Source organism: Lissotriton vulgaris, chromosome 7 (assembly GCF_964263255.1).
Source record: "Lissotriton vulgaris chromosome 7, aLisVul1.2, whole genome shotgun sequence".
NCBI classification, from domain to species: domain Eukaryota; kingdom Metazoa; phylum Chordata; class Amphibia; order Caudata; family Salamandridae; genus Lissotriton; species Lissotriton vulgaris.
The window spans coordinates 1,036,644,470-1,036,666,478 of NC_141695.1; the positions used below are offsets into that span (position 1 = coordinate 1,036,644,470).

A 22,009-nucleotide genomic window follows, 5' to 3' on the forward strand; every position below is an offset into this window, starting at 1 on the left:
TCAGGGAATGGTATAACACAGAATGAGAGAGGTGTTGGGGTGAAGTCTGGGGATCAGGGCATGGTATAACACGGAAATAGAGAGGTGCCGCGTGGAGTCTGGGGATCAGGGCATGGTATAACACAGAAAGAGAGAGGTTCCGGGTGGAGTCTGGGGATCAGGGGACCAGGGCATGGTATAACACAGAAAGAGAGAGGTGCTGGGTGTAGTCTGGGGAGCAGGGCATGGTATAACACAGAATAAGAGAGGTGCCAAGGTGGCGTCTCGGGATCAGGGCATGGTATAACACAGAATAAGAGAGGTGATGGGGTGGAGTCTGGAGATCAGGGGATGGTATAACACAGAATGAGAGAGGTGATGAACTGGAGACTGGGGATCAGGGCATGGTATAACACAGAATGAGAGAGGTGACGGGGTGGAGTCTAGGGATTAGAGCATGGTATAACACGGAAAGAGAGAGGTGCCTGGGTGGAGTCTGGGGATCAGAGCATGGTATAACACAGAATGAGAGAGGTGACGGGTGGAGTCTGTGGATCATGGCAAGGTATAACACAGAATGAGAGAGGTGATAGGTGGAGTCTGGGGATCAGAGCATGGTATAACACAGAATGAGAGAGGTGACGGGGTGGAGTCTAGGGATTAGAGCATGGTATAACACGGAAAGAGAGAGGTGCCTGGGTGGAGTCTGGGGATCAGAGCATGGTATAACACAGAATGAGAGAGGTGACGGGTGGAGTCTGTGGATCAGAGCAAGGTATAACACAGAATGAGAGAGGTGCCAGGTGGCGCCTCGGGATCAGGGAATGGTATAACACAGAATTAGAGAGGTGTTGGGGTGGAGTCTGGGGATCAGAGCACAGTATAACACAGAATGAGAGAGGTGACGGGGTGGAGTCTGGGGATCAGGGTATGGTATAACACAGAATGAGAGAGGTGCCAGGTGGCGTCTCGGGATCAGGGAATGGTATAACACAGAATGAGAGAGGTGTTGGGGTGGAGTCTGGGGATCAGAGCACAGTATAACACAGAATGAGAGAGGTGACGGGGTGGAGTCTGGGGATCAGCGCATGGTATAACGCAGAATGAGAGAGGTGACGGGTGGAGTCTGGGGATCAGAGCAAGGTATAACACAGAATGAGAGAGGTGATAGGTGGAGTCTGGGGATCAGAGCATGGTATAACACAGAATGAGAGAGGTGCCAGGTGGCGTCTCGGGATCAGGCAATGGTATAACACAGAATGAGAGAGGTGTTGGGGTGGAGTCTGGGGATCAGAGCACAGTATAACACAGAATGAGAGAGGTGACGGGTGGAGTCTGGGGATCAGGGCATGGTATAACGCAGAATGAGAGAGGTGACGGGTGGAGTCTGGATATCAGGGCATGGTATAACACAGAATGAGAGAGGTGCCAGGTGGCGTCTCGGGATCAGGGAATGGTATAACACAGAATGAGAGAGGTGTTGGGGTGGAGTCTGGGGATCAGAGCACAGTATAACACAGAATGAGAGAGGTGACGGGGTGAAGTCTGGGGATCAGGGCATGGTATAACGCAGAATGAGAGAGGTGATGGGTGGAGTCTGGGGATCAGAGCAAGGTATAACACAGAATGAGAGAGGTGATAGGTGGAGTCTGGGGATCAGGCAATGGTATAACACAGAATGAGAGAGGTGTTGGGGTGGAGTATGGGGATCAGAGCACAGTATAACACAGAATGAGAGAGGTGACGGGTGGAGTCTGGATATCAGGGCATGGTATAACACAGAATGAGAGAGGTGCCAGGTGGCGTCTCGGGATCAGGGAATGGTATAACACAGAATGAGAGAGGTGATGGGTGGAGTCTGGGGATCAGAGCAAGGTATAACACAGAATGAGAGAGGTGATAGGTGGAGTCTGGGGATCAGAGCATGGTATAACACAGAATGAGAGAGGTGCCAGGTGGCGTCTCGGGATCAGGCAATGGTATAACACAGAATGAGAGAGGTGTTGGGGTGGAGTCTGGGGATCAGAGCACAGTATAACACAGAATGAGAGAGGTGACGGGTGGAGTCTGGGGATCAGGGCATGGTATAACGCAGAATGAGAGAGGTGACGGTGGAGTCTGGGGATCATGGCATGGTATAACACAGAATGAGAGAGGTGCCAGGTGGTGTCTCGGGATCAGGGAATGGTATAACACAGAATGAGAGAGGTGTTGGGGTGGAGTCTGGGGATCAGAGCACAGTATAACACAGTATGAGAGAGGTGACGGGGAGGAGTCTGGGGATCAGGGCATTGTATATCACAGAATGAGAGAGGTGCCAGGTGGGGTCTCTGGATCAGGGCATGGTATAACACAGAATGAGAGAGGTGACCAGGTGGCGTCTCGGGATCAGGGCATGGTATAACACAGAATGAGAGAGGTGCCCAAATGGCGTCTCGGGATCAGGGCATGTTATAACACAAAACGAGAGAAGTGATGGGGTGGAACCTGGGGATCAGGGCATGGTAGAACACAGAATGAGAGAGGTGACGGGGTGGAGTCTCGGGATCAGGGCATGGTATAACACAGAATGAGAGAGGTAATGGGGTGGAGACTGGGGACCAGGGCATGGTATAACACAGAATGAGAAAATTGACGTGAGGAGTCTGGCGGTTAGAGCAGAGGTATAACACAGAATGAGAGAAGTGAAGGGAGTGGATGGAGTTTGGGGATTGGGGCATGATATAACAGAATGAGAAAGGTGAAGGGGTGGCGTCTGGGGATCAGGGAGCACATGTAGTCCTGGCAATGGTGCACATTGTGGAAAGGAATCTTGCTGGGGGACGAAGGAAGGTTAAGGCAGCAGGAAGTGACAGCAACAGGTGATGGCATAGGACACATGCAGACGTCCACCCTGTTGCCTCTCACTGTCTCTCATAGCCATAGGAATGGCTTCCTATTGCTGCAAAGGTCTTCAGAAACCTTCCTCTTTTTCAAACATTACATATTTTGCACTTTGCCAAGATCACAAAGTTTTTAAAAACGTGGTTACTGTGCATGCACCTAATATACAAGACCTCAGAAGCCCACATGCCAATGTACTGAACTACATTGCACCACTTAATTAGGGGAAAGGAAGGATTTGCAGAGCTGATAGCAAACATTTCTACCTCTCAGCAGTAGTGGACTTTCCCATGACAGCCTGCAGCTGACCAGGCCTGTATGTGGACATGAGACCGTCTCTTTGCATACCTTTGTGTTAAAGGAATGCATCTCACCCTTGTCCTGCCCAACAGTACACGTTTAGCACCTAAATAATTTGCAGGTAAAAACACAAATTGCACACCAGCAGTTCTGCAGATGTAGCTTGCTAAACAGCTTTTGTGAAAAATGTACTGATTTCCACCTCTTTTTGCAGCTGTAAAGATGGCAAAAGTAAAATGTTTGGAATCCGGCCTAAAGAGTATGACCCTATACACATTTCTATTTTTCCTGCTCTGGTGGTCCCGCAAAGGAATGCCATGTAACGCTGTAGTACCAAACAGATCCCTCAACTTACTGTATAGCTCCTCATCCAGGGCCTTCACTTTTCCTTTTTTCTTGATGAGCTTTAAGTGCCTTTCTTTGTCTTCATGGTTGTTACCATCAACTGCGACACCTAGAATGCAAATAGCAAATTCAATATCCCTTTTAGACAAAAGAATATGTATTTTCGAATTTCTAGAAAATGTCTAGTCTGCAACTGAACTCTAACCCGATCATATTTGGGCTCATAGGGTTGTCTATATGCACATGACCTTGAATGGCACGAAGGTCATGATTCAAGCACAGATGTTATGGTCTTCGGTGGGATTGCCTGGAAGTTCCACTGTGCTGAGTTGATGTCCCATCTCGACCTATTGACAAGTTGAAGCCTCTAAATGCACTCACACCTCGGCATAAGACAAGGGACAGATTACACAGTCCTTTGAAAGCATCTGTATTGAAAGGGCGGCTATCGAGAGCAGCAGATAATCTGTGCAGGCATAGGGGCACACAAGGGTGTAAGCACACAGCAGGAGGACTGCGAGTATTGAATGGCCCTGGTATCACAGAGCGGGATACTTTTCTTAGTTCTACTGAGTGGTACAAGAAGTTACTTTAAATACCTGCAGAGTCGTATCCTCTGTACTCCAGCCTTTCCAGTCCTGTGATCAGGGTTTGAAAGATCTCTTTCCGGGTGCGAGGCACGTTGTAGTTCAAGTAAGCGAAGATTCCTGCAAAAGAATTAGGAAAGCGAGAAGTCATTTCATTTGTTGTCGAAATCTACACACAGAGATTTGATTTTAATCACAAGACCCAGAGATATTGGAATGTGCCATCATTTTAAATACTGAAGTGGAGTAAAGTTTCAAAAGAGCTGTACAGTTTATTCCAGCCAGTTTGGCTTCACTACAAATCAAGTGGAATTATGGGCAATAGTTCAAAATATGAATTACTAGCGTCTGAGGCCACCTAAGCCAATTAATTCTAGTCCGTCACATTGAGAAGAATATTCATGATCTGGCCATCTCGCAGGACCACGCAACCTATCTATAGCACAGTGCACAGCCCGTTGAGCTGTATCTGATGGCCAAATCAGGAACAACGCAAAAAAAAAAGGGATGCGCGCAAAGAGGAAAGCACAAAGTCCATCTTTTCAATTTAAGGAACGGGATTTGGTTGTTCACCCCACTGCATGAGGGAATGCATGGATGGCGGCCTGCCAAGGGTAGAAGAACTCCGTCTAAGTATTCTCTTTCCAAGTGTGCTGTGATTACACCCCTGTCCCTCGTGCACTGGTATAACAATGGCACACAGATGGGATATTCCAGAAGCCACATCTGGGTAAGCAGGCAGCAGTCCATCGTCCTACTTCCTGACCTTAGATTACCAATAGATGTCTCTCTTATACACAAACACACTGGACTCTAGTCACAACAGATAGGTTGCACTTTGTAAATGAGCAATGGCTGCCATTGGTGATTTGTAACCATTCAATGGTAACTTGTAGCATTTCATGTCCATGTACAGGGGCGGCCTTAGGCATGTGCAAGCTGTGCACCTGCACAGGGTCACCAAACCCCAGGGGCCACCACTCCAATATATATCCTTAATATAATATTCCTCTGAGAATGGATACATATTTGTGTGGCGGCCCCTGGCAGGGATTTGGTGGCCTCCGGCTCTGTTCCACTTCAAAACACCCTGACCCCCCCCCCCCCCTCCCGCTTCACTGGCCTCCGCGCTCCGCCCCGCCCGGACCCCCTCTTCCGGGGCCCCCTACCTACGCTCCCTGCCCAGGGCCGCCATGAGCCTAAAGCCGCCCCTGCCATGTAACATCGATATTGGCATCTGTTGGCAAACAGTGGTACTGTGACCTTTTGCCTCCATGGAGTCTCACTGCTTTTACTTAACTTCAGTCTTTGTTCGGTGTGGGATGTCTCTGAGCACGTCTGCTGCATCTCATTTTCACTCCCACCTTATTACATTACCTAATGCGATATTTGAAATGTACTCTGATGTCATCACTGATGAGATGTGTGATGTAATCCATGAGGTCATGAGCAGAGCATTGTGAGTTGCTGTACTTGTGAAGCTAATGATAGCTGTCTGGTTGTGTATTTATATCACAACAACGCTACAGTACCTCCAGCTTTTCAAAGTATTCAATTGGTAGTGACATCTTAAACAACTTTAAATAATTCAGTATGTCATAGTGCACATGATCTGCCTCTAAAACATGAAATTGATGAAAAATGAACGATAGTGAGACTGTAGATTGTGTATAGTCTAATGAATCATCACCATAATCCATTTGCTCGTTGTTATGGTCAATAACAGTCAATATCATGGATCGGCTGAATTCATATAAACAGGGAGAGATCGGGAGGTAGCATGTATGTGCAGGTGCATGCGAAGTGAATACGAAAAGTTTTAAGGAATGTTTAAACCTTAGGTCTTAGTGTAAAATATTTATAACATGCACACTTTTTGCATAAAGAAAACTACAGTATTGCAAAATACGTAATGGTTTATTCAGTAGTTGAAATTCAGTGTCAACAATTGTTCCAACCTAAAATCCAGTATTCATAAGCACAGAAATAATAATAATGATAGATGGTTTGCCTATTACTGCATATAGAGTCATCATCAGGAGCAGGAACAGTGCTTTGGTGGTGGACAGAGAGTCAGTGAAGAACCAAACCCTCAATAACACAGTGACCTCTATTTTATGGTAAATTGGCTTTCTTTCTCAACCCATGTGCAATGGGAAAAACGATGTTGGGACTATCCTTATAACTCACTGCATCAACCAATTTGTATACATTATATATATATATATTGAATGTAACACACTTATGCAAGAAAATGAAGCTTGAAGTTGTGAGAAATGGGGTTTCTGGTTGGCTATGGTATTCACCTAAGCCAGGTAAAACCCAACACTCTAGTCAGGGTACGGGAGTTACACAACCAAGATAACCCATGCACACCCCCTTGTTAGCTTGGCATGAGCGTTCAGGCTTATCCCAGAGGCAATGTGTAAGCGTTTGCGCAACACACTCACACCAGCGACACAAAAAATGGACCACAAAAAGAGACTCCTCACAGTATTATATAAAAAATATGTTTATGTATTGCATATAAAAGTAGACTTACGAAATGCACAGTTTTCTCAATGATCACCCAAAGACAGCGAGGAAGAGGGCAGCCCGGGGACGCCGCAGTACAGGTAAGTGTTTTTAGTTTTTGTTTTAATTAATTTTTAATTAATTTTTAATAGGGGGCGTGGAGGCTGGGGCTGGCCAACTCCGCTCCACTGCGGAGTGTGCAGAGATTTGCCTACTTCGTGTTCTGTGGAGAACGCTGAGTAGGTAAATCTCCGCACACTCCGCGGACGGAACGGAGTTCTCCACCCAGGCCTAGTTAAAACATAACAGTTAGTGCAATAAGCTGAAGACTTATATGTTGCACATGTCATAAAAACACCATCACTGTACATATTATGCATATCGTGAATCAATACTCATAATCCTGATAAAGCAGACATCCAAATGACATACGTATAATAACATTAGGCAATAAAAATGCAGTAGTTAGGTTGAGGAATAACACCAAATATCACTATCAATGCCGTGTTCACATCAAAACAATATATTGCGCTTCTATTACAGGTTATGCGTTAAACACGGTGAGTCCATCTGGGAAGATTGTAACTGTATACTATAGGCTGCAGACACACCTGTGCGCCTACCACATGAAGTATGGTAATTAGGCACCAGCTACAGGGCATAGCAGCACCTGTGTGCCTATTTGCAGTAATAGGGTAATGTGTACCCTCAGGGGCCAAAATGGATCGGGACCTCCATTGAGGGCCTACCCTGACCTGCAAACTGGGACTCCAGTTCCCCCAGAGGTATGTGCAAAACTGGGTGAGGGGGGCACACACTTTCAACTCCAGCGGGGAGACCTGATGCAGTCCCCCGCATGCCAAGTGATCAAGGACTGCAGTCTGCAAATGTGCAACTGCAAACAACCCAGTGAGCTCAGCCCTTCTTCGGGAGCATATAGGAGACCTTTCCTAGTCCCTCGCATCTGCACCTGGGACTCTGCTGGCTGAATCAGGTGGCTATAGCTAGTGTGTCAGCTCGAGGAACACTTGTTTTCTGGGCAATGCGTCATCAGTAATGCACGCTGCGATAATTGAAAGCAAGCCATTCACGGAGGAGCCTGAAGCAGGGAGGGGCATGGGACCTCACAAGATGTCCTCACGCCGTGCTGGTCTTGAAGAGTGAAGTGCTAACCACATGCTTCCATCGGGGTGAAGATGGAATGCTTCATTGTGCTAATGGGGGAACTGCAAGGACTCTCCCTGCTTCGAGTGTACAACCCCCAGAAGTCAGACACACACTGACCCAACAGCCAGGAATAGCGCTCACCATGCACTGCTGTCGTCAGGGAGCTGGAAGCACACACTACTACAGGGCAACAAGCAGCGTTGTCCTGGGATCCTTGAGCAATCCTCAACTAAGTGGGGAGGGGGCCAGCCCACCCATTCATGGAGAGTACTGGGGCATGAAGAGCAGGCAGGCAACAGGCCAGCACACTGGTTTCCTTAGCAGACTGGCAGTCTCTCTAGTAGCCCAGTAGGCAAGTAGGTAAGCACAACAAAGCAAGGTTCAAGTGGTAGGTTTTCTGACAGCATAGCAGTTCTTCCTGGTGCAGTATATAAAGCCAGCAGCATTTAGTTACAGGTCCATGCCTGGTCTAAGAAAATAGGGCCAGGGCCCCTGTTCTTATACTCAAAATGTCGTTGATGTGGAGGTAACTTCAAAAGAACTTTTAGAAGTGCATTATGCCCTCATTCAATCGGATCCTGACTCCAGACATGGGTAGGGGATAAACAAGCGCTTTGTGTGAGGGCAGGGCTCAGCCTTTACAAATGTAAGTGTGCCCCACCCCCCTCTTTCCCAGCCCAAGAACACCATTCAGTATGCAGATGAATGCAGATGCAACCCTGTTACAGCCAACTCTTCTTGTGTGTTGGCTGTCTGTAAAGTATGCACAAAGCCCAGTTGTTACTCTACCCCCACGTGGATTAGAGTCAGGCTGCAAAGCATAAAGAGCCATAAGCACATTGAAATGCCCACTTTATAAAAGTGGCATTTCTACCATAGTAATGAAAAATCCACTTACACCAATAAGCAGGATTTAGCACCACTATTACAAACATGCCAAACATGGCAACACTACTCCTTTCAGATCTGACATTTCCACTTAAAGACTTTTAAGGGAATTCCCAATGTTAGCCTATGAAAGGAGTAGCCTCACAGCAGTGAGAAACTAAATAGGCTGTTTGTCACTACCAGGACATGCCACATAATGAAGTCACACATCTTACTTTTTACCTACACAGCACCCTGCCCATAAGACCTACCTTAAGGGTGACCTATATGGCTTAAAGAGGGAGTTTCATGCTTAGCAAGTAACTTTAAATGCCAAGTCACTATGGCAGTAAACTGTGCATGCAGGTCCTGCAGTGGTAGAGACCTGAAACAAGTTTGAAAAGTTACTGCTGAGAGTGGTGCAAGCATCACTGCAGGCCACAAGTAGCATTTAATTTACAGGCCCTGGGTGTATGGGATAGCACTGTACAAGGGATTACAGGTGCAAGGCAATCATACCATGTTTAAAGGAGAGAGCACAAGCAATGAATAGCAGTGGTATAGTGCCCAGAGACTTAAAGCCCACAAAAACAGGTCAGAAAAAAATACAAGAGGAAAGCAAAATGTCTGTGAACAACCCTGCAAAAATGGCCAGGTCCAATGTATGTATGTATGTATAGGCATTTATATAGCGCACTACTTACCCGGAGGGTCCCAAGGCGCTTCGACCGCTGCGAAACCCTTCCTGGCTTCCCTGAGAGATGGTCCCTTAATGGGTATCTCCAGGGTGAGACCAGGCATCCCGGCGGTCTGGTGGGGCCGTTAGTGAAGATGCGGCAAGCTAATGCCCAGAGTTGCCGAGTGTGATCGCTGATCAGAGTGGGCACCGAGGCGAGAGAATTATCGAGTCCGCTGACCCTGGTCCAGAAACCTGCCGCGCCGGGAATCGATACCTGGTCCCGGTCCGTTCTCTGCTCTCGGGTCTGCCGCCTCTAACCAGTGAGCCACACTACTTCACACTACACAAGTGCATACAAAATAGCATAACAATGTGACATTATAAGATAAAGAAATTCAATTGCAATAATACAATCTTTTTATTTTATTTTACAGAGTTTTATATAGCTCAAAATTGACCCAAATCGGTAATCAGAGCGCTTTACATAGCACCAGTTGCATTACTTGCATTTTTGTTAGGTACAGGGAGATTAAGTGATATGCCCAGAATCACAGGATATTCAGCGTCATTGTAGAGACTCAAACCCAGTTCCCCAGATTCAAGGTCGACTGCCTAGCCGTTGGGCCAACTCCTCTCCCCTAACAGGCAAATTAGGGTAGCAGACACTAAACATATTCTTTAAGCTTACACTTAAAAGAAGTGAAAGCTGAGATGAGATAAAGACTAGTGATGCAGTGAGATTTTGAAAATCATGATACACAACACATTTGTAAGTAGAGCACACAAAAAGGTTGATATTTTGCATTACACAAGATATATAGGGATAGATGAAATAGAGACAAGTGTAGTAGAAGTACCGTAAAAGAGTGCTTTAAAATGTGAGATGAAGAAAATGTATGTAGAAATACATTAACACGTATAAATGAAGTTGCACTAATGAAACTTATGCTTATAAATGGAGTTTATGCTAAAATCTAGTGGTTTAGGAATATGGGGCCTATTGTTAATATAGATAATTTTGAAAAATCGGTGCAATATATGTAAACAATGAAATATAAACTGATATTTTACAGAATGATATTAGAGAGGTTATAGAATATGAAAACATTCAAACGAGATCAGAATTTTGAACTTTGAAAAATGTGCATTTATGATATTAATGCAAACAAATTTTGGTAGTAGGATATTTTTAACAATAGACATTTCATGTGATATTATTTGTGAACGTTTATACACTATATGTGAATTGATTTTAATTCATTACAAGTAAGGTAGAGTTAAAGCTTATTTCATTTAACTATGTGATGCTAACTTAAAGACCTTTTTTTTAGATGCTTTTTCCCTGGCATTGACCTTTCCCCTGATTGAAAACAGAGGATCATTCTTTGCCAAGATGTAATGTAACTTTTTTGGTCTGTACACTACAGTCGTAATGTAACTTTTTTGGTCTGTACACTACAGTCCCTTGACATAATTAATTTATTTTTCAAATGTGCACAGCAAAATGTTCATGTGGGAATAACATTTTAGCTATGACCATAGTTTGAAACTTTTTATTTCTTTTTTGCAACGTTAGGTCAATGTGGACTTACAGCTTTGTTTGGCCAGCATTGGAAATTAGCTGAATGTTCCAATCAATTTAGCTGACAGTGTGTGACCATAAGCCATGTGCTGGTCTTTCGATGGTGGTGTGATGCTACACCACTAGGACTTTACCAAAGAACATATAAAAAGAAGAAAACCCAAAGGAGAGGCAACGCAGCCACCATTTGCCCTTTTGCATGGACAGCTTACAGACTTTCAATTTGAAATGTTTTCCGCCGCAAGCTACATTGCATTATGGTCCTACTAGGGGCCTTATTTATGAAGGCCTTGCGCCACCGGTGCGTCACTTTTTCCCATGTTAAAAGTGACGCACCGGCGGCGCAAGGCCTATATAAATAAGGCCCTAGATTTTTGAACTTTTGCTAACTTTGGATTGCCTGGTCTATGCTACAGTCTGTGGCACATTGACCGATTTTTAGGCCAAACCTTTCTTAGATCTTATTCATGCTTTGCTTATGGACTCGTCCTTAATGGACTCTAACTGAATCCTTTCCATCCCCTCAGAAATTGAGCTGTTAGTCTACAAATTATCCTTCTGCCTATATGACAGTTGAAATCTGCAATTCCATGGCTACTTTTTGATTCAAAACACCTTTTTAAATGCTTGGCATCGTTATTAAAGCTGTGATATTTCTAACTGAGCTGCTTAAACAATTGCTGATTATGATGAACTTTGCATTTCTAATAAAATAATCAATGTATTCTAAATCTGCCTGAGTCTATTATTGAGTCTTGTTGATTTGTCATTCGATTGTAGTTATGATTTAAATGCATTGTAGAAAGAATCAGCAAGCCCTGATGGAACATCAGGTGTTGCTTCTCTTATTTTGTGTAGCGACTGCAGAGTTATTGGTATGTACAATTCTTACTCATCTTAACTTCTTCAGGAAGTTGGGACTTCCAGTTGTTATTCTTTATATTTACAGTATGGTCTTGAGAGCGGTGTATCTAAATTTAATTTCTAATTTGTAAGTTGGCTGTAAATGAATGGTCCTCATTGGACAGCTAACAGTGAGTTTAGACATCCTCATTTCTAACCTTCATCAGGGGATCATTGCCTCTGTGGTAAATGAATTCGAATTGAGCATCTAATCGTGAAGGACCCAATACGATTGGAGGAATAAATAGGGTCAAATAATTAGCAAACAGAACAAAATTTGTAAGTAAGTAAGAAAATTTTAAAAACGCTTCCGCTGGATCACCAACGAGCACAGCCTTCCACAATCCAACTCCAGCTATGATCAACCGCATGCCAGTGAACTTTATGCATTTCATCCAGTGGGAACCAATTTACGACTGAATACTCAATGTCATTCTCCAGTATATTTATTGAAATGGAAACCGTTCATTAAATAATTCAGGCTAAGCATCTGCAGTGATTTCTATGCCGAATCAAGAATGATCTGCTTAAGTGGAAGCCAGCCTAGTGGCCTGTGATGATGAGCCAATTGGTCACAGTTTTTGACACTGTACACAGTGCGGATTACATGTATTTTTGTACTGCTTGTAACTTGTTTAAATTGTACTGAGTTGCATTTAACTATGCTATTAAGTAGTACAGTAATTCAGAAAATAACACCAAATGTATCAAAAGAATATGCGATGCTCATAGTCATGAAGTCATCTTTGGCAGATTAAACACATGGTAATGAGTAGCCTTAGTAGCAGCAGTAACAGACAAGGACAAGTCAGTACCTGACAACCCTAGTTCCTGACTGACTGGACTGTGAAGTGTTACTCTGTTAACCCTACACCTGTTTTCCTGGCATTGATACCTAGTTGATTAATAGTCATCAAGTGCCTGAAGTCCCTCAAAGACAAGGATTTTCATCATGCAGATTCTACATAATCTTGGTAATATCTGCAAATACCTCATATCAAAGTCCATTGACCACATGTCGGCCATCAAAGGATTCCTATAGAAGTTGAATAGTGAGGGTGACGGAGCACAGAGCAGGAGAACTCCACAACAAAGACAGCAAGAGCCTGATCTAAAGTTAGCCAGTTGGACCCTGTATATGAAATATTTCAGATTGGCCGTAAGCAAACCACATTTGTTTTCAAGTATTTTGAGCTGATAATTTAAAGAATGCCAATGTTATCAATCATTAAGAAACACTCTATCATTATAAACTGCAATTTTCTTTAACAATAGCTACAGAGGTGCAAAAAGGAAACCAAGCATTATGATCCTTTAATGTAATTGAGCGGTTCTAGTGACAAGAAGATTTTCAACAGGCCGAATGTCGAGTGGTTATGACAGGCCACCAGAAAACTGACATTACACAATAGGGCTATAATGTAGAAGTCTGCAACAAAGATCAGTGGCATCTCTAGAAGTGAATTTTACTGGCATGACGCGTTTCGGAGTTCATCCTGTATCAAATGCTTTTTAGTTTAAAAAGTTCCTCTGGTGCTGGCAGCTTCTAAGTAAGTCTCTTATTGGCTCAGTCACTGAAGTAGTGTTGAGTGCACCTGGAAAACGTTGCACGGAATCACCGGGTCCTCCACTATTCGGACTGCATTACCCAGCATGCAGTGTATCCAACTTGCTGTTTGGTGGTTCTGTTCAGTCGGTATTTACTTCATGTTCCCAATTGGAAAGCCGACTTGCAGCGTGGCCAGGTTAAGGCTGTGGCACTTATACGGGGCTAAATGGAATTCGCATCCCTCACTCCCAGCCTCACAGTTCCATCGGCAGCAGAGTCGGAGACATCGGTAAAGTAACAACGTCTCTCCATGAAGGTATGGACTGCCATTTGGCAGTGTTTTCTCTGTTGCCTCCGTTGTGCGAGGCGGTCCGAGAAAGAACCATTGACCCCCTTCTTAGGACGCTTGCGGGAGGGCCAACCTCGCGTGTCAATAGGAACACGCAATATATACCAGGCCGATCTTCTTCTTTCGAAGTAGAAGAGGTGACACAGCGGGGATTGTAAAAAAACATTTATTTAAACTGGCATGACGCGTTTCGGAGTTCATCCTTTATCAAATGCCTTTTAGTTTAAAAAGTTCCTCTGGTGCTGGCAGCTTCTAAGTAAGTCTCTTATTGGCTCAGTCACTGAAGTAGTGTTGAGTGCACCTGGAAAACGTTGCACGGAATCACCGGGGCCTCCACTATTTCGACTGCATTACCCAGCATGCAGTGTATCCGACTTGCTGGTTGATGGTTCTGTTCAGTCGGTATTTACTTCATGTTCCCAATTGGAAAGCCGACTTGCAACATGGCCAGGTTAAGGCTGGGGCACTTATACGGGGCTAAATGGAATTCGCATCCCTCACTCCCAGCCTCACAATTCCATCATGACGAAGTGTGTGTACACGGTGGTTAAAAGGGCCGCTTTTCAAACAGTAAACTATGGGCTGCCCCAAAAAAAATATTTATGGCCAGTACATAGCGTCGTCAATCCTTGCGGTGCTTTGTTGTGTGAGGAATCTGCGATATTCACAGACCGGACTTGGGTGGTCCATTTCCGACGATGCACCCGCTGATCTGGTAGTGCGGCGGCTGTACCGAAGTGTGGAGGCTTGAAGTGAGGATATATATATATACGAACCGGCACTGAAGAAAGCATACTCGCTGAGACGCGTCTGCCTGGCGTTTACTGGACTGTGCTTTTTACTTTTGCGGAATAAATCCTGGTTTGGGTGCCAGCATATGTCGGGCTCATCCTTTGAGTGGGCATTGGGTTTGGATATTATGCCAGCACGGTGGGTACTGGCAACCGGCATGCCCTCTCGATATGGAGTGATGCGCAATAACCAGCACCTTTTGTACTTTGTGTTTAAAACAACAGCGCGTCACCCCTCCAAGTGGTTTAAACAGCACTGGCTAAGATGGACCGCAAGGGGAGAGAGGCTGCAGCTATGACTGCAGGGGCCCCACCAGGTACCGCAAGATTTTCCCTGTGACCGAGAACGGATGTTTGCGAGCCGTCGAGACACGCCACTTGGTGTTTTGTCAGCCCTTCACTGTAATGGGCTGACACTTGGGACTCGATGTACCAGCATGCCGCCGGTATAGATATATATATATATGTGTGTGTGTGTGTGTGTGTGTGTGTGTGTGTATACATGCTTAGAATCGTTAAATCTGACTTTGTATGTAGGTCTTCATATACATCTATACGTGTATATTTACATATTTTCATATAGTGTGGCAAGATGCAATGGGTTTCTTTTTGTGTGTGTCCTCCCTGTACATTCAGTAGCTCTGATGGTGGAGCACAGGAGGAAGGACAAATAGAGCAGAGGCACTGCTGCATCTGCCTCCTCCCCCTCTGACCCCCTTAGTGATGCCACTGAGACATAGGTCTCCATCTCATAGGCCATTTGTACCAATTCATCACATCAGAGCAGATGTGTGTGAGAACTGCCTACCACCTACATTAGCACAATACCAGCAAAATAAATCACACATAAAAGTGTAATTCTCAATCACCTCTGTGATGCTGTATGGATGTCTACGAATGGCATAACGTTTTTTTCATCTTGTCATCTTGTGCGGCCTATCCCACACAACAAAGATCATTCAATTTTCTAATCCTGTGTTCCAAGGTAGGCCAAGGTATACCAGATAAGAGAATGCATGGATGCTATATTTCTCTTCTTCCTCAGACATACAAGCAGGGTTTAAGTGGCTCTGTCACACTGTGCATTTCTTCTAGCTCTGCAGTGTGACTCAGATCACCTCAACTAATTGGCTACAAGGGCGCTAAGCTATGTGTGCCTTCATCACAAAAGGTAGCCACCCACCTTAAACCAAGCTAGCTGCCCATGCAAAGGGGATACATGTGCATTGTCAAACGATGGTCCCTCCGTTCACTATCAACGCGCTCCACTGTTAACGGCTTCACAAAAATCAGGTTTTTTTTAAAAAAAGAAAAAGAAGCTGAAATACTGCTCCCACCATCAAAGCTTGCGAAATAAGTATGGTCCAATAAGAAGTGTCCTACTATAAAACGCATATCTTAATAGGGAAACTGCTGCCTAAAGTACAACTTCTCACCCAGCAACAGTGAGACAGGCTACCCAGCTATCCAGTCGGAAAAAGATGGCTGCATATTTTATTTTCACCACTCGCTAATCACTTCACTTTTATTTTTGAAATGTTACTCTCCTCTCGTACAAATTCATGCCACCGCTGTGGGCCTTATGTGAGTGAATATCTGGCTCCAGAAGAGACTCCTTGAATCCGCCTTTACAACGAGGCCACTGTACTGTGATTGTTAAAGGGGCCTTGTGTTTGCATGACGTGGCTGGGCTGTTGCCTGTGTAAACCAAAGGTTTCGAAACCCTTGGGGGATATTTGACTCAACATTATCGTTTCAGGCTGAGCTGAAACAGACCTTTCTGCACATTCTTTGTAATAAGAGAAATTAATCTTACATTTAAGTTTTTCAGTCGATGCCTTTTCAACAACGCGATTTTATGTGAATGTGCATTACTGTAAGTTTTTGGAGTGCGCTTTGGTGGAAATCAAATCCAGCACGCGCATATTTACCGGGTTTTCAAATGTAATATATTTAGCCAGCAAGTACTCCGTTTTCATCGTTCTAAACTATCTTTTCACCTTCATGGTAAACAGAGACTAAAAAAAACTTGAAGGTTTGGGGCAAGCAGGGCATCGGGCATAAACTAGCGGATGCCCTGCACGGCTAAACCCATGGTCCCTCTGGCAACTCTTTAGGGGTGGGACAACTGCTTGGTTCCCGACCTCAGCCCCTGCTGTTGAAGACCTCCAGCTGGGGGCCCCTCCACCACAGTGCCATGGCAGTTCACCCCCGAGCCCCAAAGGGCTAGCCTTCCAATGCATTAAGACATGTTTGTGAATGGCATGCAAATCATGGCAGTCATTGGCAAAGCCAACAGATCTTGCATTTAATTAATAGTGGCAATGTATTGGCTTTCCCAATGCTTGTTTATAAAGTGTAGCTTAAAAAAAAAGAATATGTGCCTTTGTGCAATTTACAGCACAGGCCTCCACATCACTCCACCAACCACCTCTCTATGATGCATACCACTGCCACCATACTCATCTGCCTGGGCTTTGCCATGACCACTACTCATCGTCAATTATTATTATGCCTTCTATCACCTCATACAGTACCGCCTCTCACACTCCCCTGCTTTCCCATATAGAAATAAGGGAAATACCCAGGATTTGCAACAAACTATTTGCCTTAAGAAATGTGCCTGGGGTGCAGTGAGGGAGTTAAAGTGACACTGCCTTGTGTGGGGTTGAATTAGAGAATAACTGAATGTTTTGTTGTGGGCAAACCTTTGTGCAGTATGAAAGCACCATTGTTCTTTTATTTAATGAAAACTAAAAATGCTGTGCATTTCTGTGAAAGGAAAATAACTAAGTGTAAACTGTTTGCTGGGTATATAGATATAGTTTGCTTTTTTTCAGTGATTAGATCGTTAGGTGATGTACAATTTTACTGTCAAAAGCTAAACACTGTATCAAAAGCCTGGGGAATCCAATGAATAATCCAGAAGGAAGCACAATGGTGACTGCTAATAAAATTAAAAGTTGTCCAATAAATATGCCATGATCTCCAAAAATCCTTAAGAACATCAGTAGCAGTAATGTACTAATAAAAAAGAACGTGCTGCATTCAGCTGCTAGAAGGTTTTTTCATGGTCCTGCAACTTTCTTTCCTTACTATTCTTTTACAGTAGGAGAGGGCAAAATGTGGAAGTGGCGGAATTTGGCGTCTCCGGTTACTCTTGAAATGCGTTGTTCCGGCCCAAATCAACCAACGGCCGCATGGCAGAACTTTTTACTCACAAGGCTCCAGAAATACAGGCAAGATTTGGCGTCCCCTAGCACAATTTTCTAACTTGGGCAGTTACAGGCAGTCGCAATGCTTAGGTCAGAGGACTGCTTCTCGAGTAAATTTGCTGCAGCTCCAGTAAATTTTCTTCTTGAGCTGCTGCAAAATCAACATGAATGGTCGCGTACCCTTGTGCACTGCCTGCTGATGTTTGCGCTAATTTTTCAGTGTTGCTTGCGCTTCCGGTGCTAAATTACAGCATGAGCAGCGAGATTGGAAACTCCACAATGTCCGCCCACCCCTTACCTCAAAGGGGGCAGAGTCACTTTTGGTCACTATGCCAGGGCTAAATCTAGTGACAGCAATGTTTTACTCACTGACGTAGTTTGTTTTGTCCATGCTAGCATAATTGTTCATCTTTCCAAAACTACCCACCCTAAGCATTTCACTTCGAACGACAGGACTTACCCAGCAATACCAGTCGATTCTAGATCTCCCTGCCAATTGACAGACTGATATTTATCTGTTATGTTATGTTATGTTATGGTAAAACTTTTGTAAAATGTGACAGCTGCCCCATTTAAGAGGCATCCCAGCTCATAACAGCAGAAGAATGGCCACGCAGGGAAAGGTACAGGATGGCCTACAGTGAAGGGAAAAGAATGGCTTTCCTGAATGGGGTAGTTAGTGAGCCCTCGAATATGGGCCGGCAAGGAATTCCAGAGGATGGCAGCTCTGTTCCAAAAGGAACGACCTCCAGCACAAACCCTTCTCACGCAGGGGTTTACTACCAGGCATTGTCCCATAAATCGAAGCAATTGCGTGGGAGTGTAGGGTAAGAGAACGTCAGTCAATATTTGCGGGGATGCCAATTTCAGGGTTTTGAAGGCTATACACAGTGCCTTAAATTCGATTCTTCTGGCCACAGGCAACCAGTGGACACTGCGGATGGCACTTGTCACTGAGCAGGTTCTGCGCAGACCGTAGAGGGATCTAGCAGCCGCATTCTGGGCTCTGTTGCCTTTGTATTTCTGACTTGTTGACTCCCTTATACAATGAGCTGGCATAGTCGAGTCTAATGATCAAGCAACAGGAACTAGCTCTGTTTGTTGTGTTTCCTGTGTGCCTGTGTGGGAAACCCATTTGGTTTTTATGAAGGTCCTCACCCACCAACCTAGTTGGTGGCATGCTTCATCATCGGGCCCCACCCAAGGCACCAAGTGTGCCTGAGGTGTGCTGCGACGCCATATTACTGCGGAGCGGGTTTTGTTGAGTTTGTGAGTGTGCTGTGGGTGTGCGCTGCGTGGGGTTTTTAAATAATATCCTTGGAGTCCCAAAGGTTACTTTATTGGTGGGCTCCAGGCAGTAACTAAAAACAAAGGCTTGGGACGTGCATGGTAGACTTATGGTCTCCAACGTCCAGTGCGGTCGACTAGTTTCAGCCAGGCCTTTTCTTCTACTGGCTTTCTTCGGGACCAAATGTATGTGTGGGTGTTACAGGGATCAATGTGGTTGTCAGTGCCCTGTGTGTAAAGCATAAAGGTGCTTATATATGTAGAGGGGTTTCCTCTCAGACTGTACCTGTTAGGGATTAAAAAGAGCCAGACAAAAAAAAGACAAAAGAAACACACATATTGTAAAGGCACATAATATGTGACTATATACATAAAGTGAACTAGCGCAAAGTGCCTAAACGTGTTGGCGGTTTAGGCGGTAGTGTTGGCGCTAGTGGCGAATCATGGGAAAGGCATTTCTCATGGTATATGCGGTATAGGTGCTAGTTCCTAAATGCGGTCAAGCCATAGCAGTGTTGGAATCTTAAGAACACTGCTTACACCTATGTACAGTGGACAAGGTTCCACGGACCTCTGCCGGGGGCCGGGACTGGTTGCATGTCTAGACATAATCAGAGCCTGGATAATGATCTGCCTCGTCGGGGCAGCAAAGAAGTCCAGAATGGGTTTAAGTCCGCGCAACAGACCAAAGCAGATTCCCGACACCTTTTTGGTTTGAGTCTGAAAGTTGAGTGAAGTATCCATCCAGATCCCTAGATTCTTCACTACAAGCTTAGGGACAGGGGCAGTGCCTAGACTCTTTGGCCACCAGAGCTCGTTCCAACTGTCATGGTTCCCTTCCCACAAACAACACCTCCGACTTGTTGCCATTCAGTTGGAGACAGTTGGTGGTCATCCACTCGGCGACCGCCACAAGGTTGCCCTGAAATTTCATGGCGTCCCTCTCGGGGTCGCTCGAGAAAGCCACCACCAGCTGTGTTTCATCGGCATAAGAGACCATGGTCAGCCCTCTGCTCTTTGCTACTCCCCCAGAGATTGCACATAAAGATTGAAAAGCAGAGGGCTCAAGGACGAGCCTTGTGGAACCCCTTAACCTATAGGGAAAGTACTAGAGGCAAAAGGGGGGGCTATCACCTGAATTGTCCTGTCCGTGAGGAAGGATGCTAGCCACTTAAGTGCTAAGCAAGTAACTCCAGCCTCCGCCAGACGACTTAGCAGAATGGCGTGAGACACAGTGTCGAACGTGGCACTGAGATCCAGAAGGATCAGTGCCGACGTTTGCCCCGCGTCAAAGGCTTTCCTAGATATGTTCAGTCACGGCCAAGAGCGCTGACTCAGTGCTGTGGCCGGGGCGGAAACCATTTTGAGAGGGGTCGAGCCTGTGGTTTGCTGTAAGATATTCCGAGAGAAGAGAATTGATATAGGCCTCCGTAATCTTCGCAGTCCAAGGTAGCAAGGAGATAGGCCGGAAGCTCTCTGTTTTTTTGGGGGTCTAGGGAAGGTTTTTTAAGCAGCGGTTTTGCCCTGGCCTGTTTCCAAGCCATGGGCACAACCACTGCGCTCAGAGACCCATTAATCACCTGCTCCAATAAGTGTATGATAGTGGGAAGGATTTTTCAGAATTGGTCGGGCTTCAGAGGGTCAGCAGGAGAGCCCGACTTAACTTTGGAACAAAGTGTAAGTAAAGCACCTAGAGTGATAGGGGGAAAAACCTCAAGGATCCCATTGGTATAACTGCAGGATGTCTTTGAGGGGCCTGCCTGGTCCATGGGGAAGCTTTTGTAAGTGTCTTCTACCTTCCTTAGAAAGAAAGCTGCCAGCTCATCGCACTGTCGGTCAGAGGTAATCAGTGAGCCTGCAGCATCTTTCTAGGTTTTAAGATCTGAGACTATTGGAAAAATGCTCTTGGCCGGATTAGGGCTCTTGCTGATTAGCTAGGTGTAGAATGTTGCCCACTCAACATGGATAGCCCTGTGATATCGCCTTACGGCAGCACGGTAGAGATCCTTGGAGGGAGGATCAAAGTCCCGTCTCCAAGCTTTCTCCAGCAGCTTGCAGATCTTACGTAAGGCAGCTAATTTAGTATTGTACCATGGATTAGATTTAGATTGACGATTCATGGATAATTTGGCTGGAATAAGGCTATCCAGAGGCTGATTAATCCAGTTAGAGAAGACCGAATTGGCCTCGTTAGGGTCAGCCGGGACGGCTGGAGCGGTGGCGGCAATATGGATTTGAAATTGGTCTCAATTCAGTTTATGCAAGGGGCGTTTAAGGGAAAATGTTTTCACTAAATTGCACACCGGCATGATATCGTAAATCGACATGGGGACTAAATAGTGATCAGAATAGCCCATCGGAACCGCTGGTAAGACAGTGAGGGAAGGTATATCTATCTGCTTGTATCTGAAATGTTATGAAACCACATCATAAATGCTGCATTTTATTATACTTTCCTCATTTGACTCTTCTACAGAACACATAAACCCTCACTAGAAAGGGTCATGTTTTTTTCTTCAAAAAACTGTAAAAGCAAAGCAAATATGATACAAAACAGTTAAGGAAATTCGAAATGCAAAAACCTGTTCTTGCATCTAAGTGAAATAACTCAAGAATGAATGGGGCTACGTATTCCATCCATGCACTTTTGATGATGACCACCATTTTTAATCTGAGTGAGGAGCACTCAGGAAGTCATTGGAGTTCATGGAGTACATAGTCATTTATTTGAGTCAGAATCTTGTATTAATATTCGAAAATTGGTTCTAGTCGTAGATTTCAAGTCAAACACATACACCAATTAGCATATGTGGTATTCCCATAAAGGGTCAGATTGGCCACTCTGCCAGTCTGGCATTTCCCCAGTGGGCTGCAGGTGGGGGGGGGGGGGGTTTATTTCAGAGGTGGGTGGGCTATGACCCCACCATGCATGTGTCTCTGTCCGTTCTAGTCGCAGCCTCCTGCAGTATGGGGCTGGTTTGAACATTTTTGCCAGGGCTGATTTTTGTTTCC

At 45.1% G+C, this 22,009-nt stretch overlaps 1 protein-coding gene across 2 annotated transcripts in view; it reads right to left on the reverse strand.

Annotated features, from left to right (window-relative positions):
- The window catches only part of GFPT2 (glutamine--fructose-6-phosphate transaminase 2), a 112,901-nt gene that overhangs the window by 81,338 nt on the left and 9,554 nt on the right, over positions 1 to 22,009 (reverse strand). For both annotated transcript variants that reach the window (XM_086931468.1, XM_086931467.1), the window contains exons 2-3: positions 4,107 to 4,214; positions 3,518 to 3,616 (exon numbers count right to left, since the gene is read on the reverse strand). In XM_086931468.1, the coding sequence (XP_086787594.1) occupies positions 3,518 to 3,616; positions 4,107 to 4,214 (207 nt within the window). The remainder of the gene's footprint in view (positions 1 to 3,517; positions 3,617 to 4,106; positions 4,215 to 22,009) is intronic.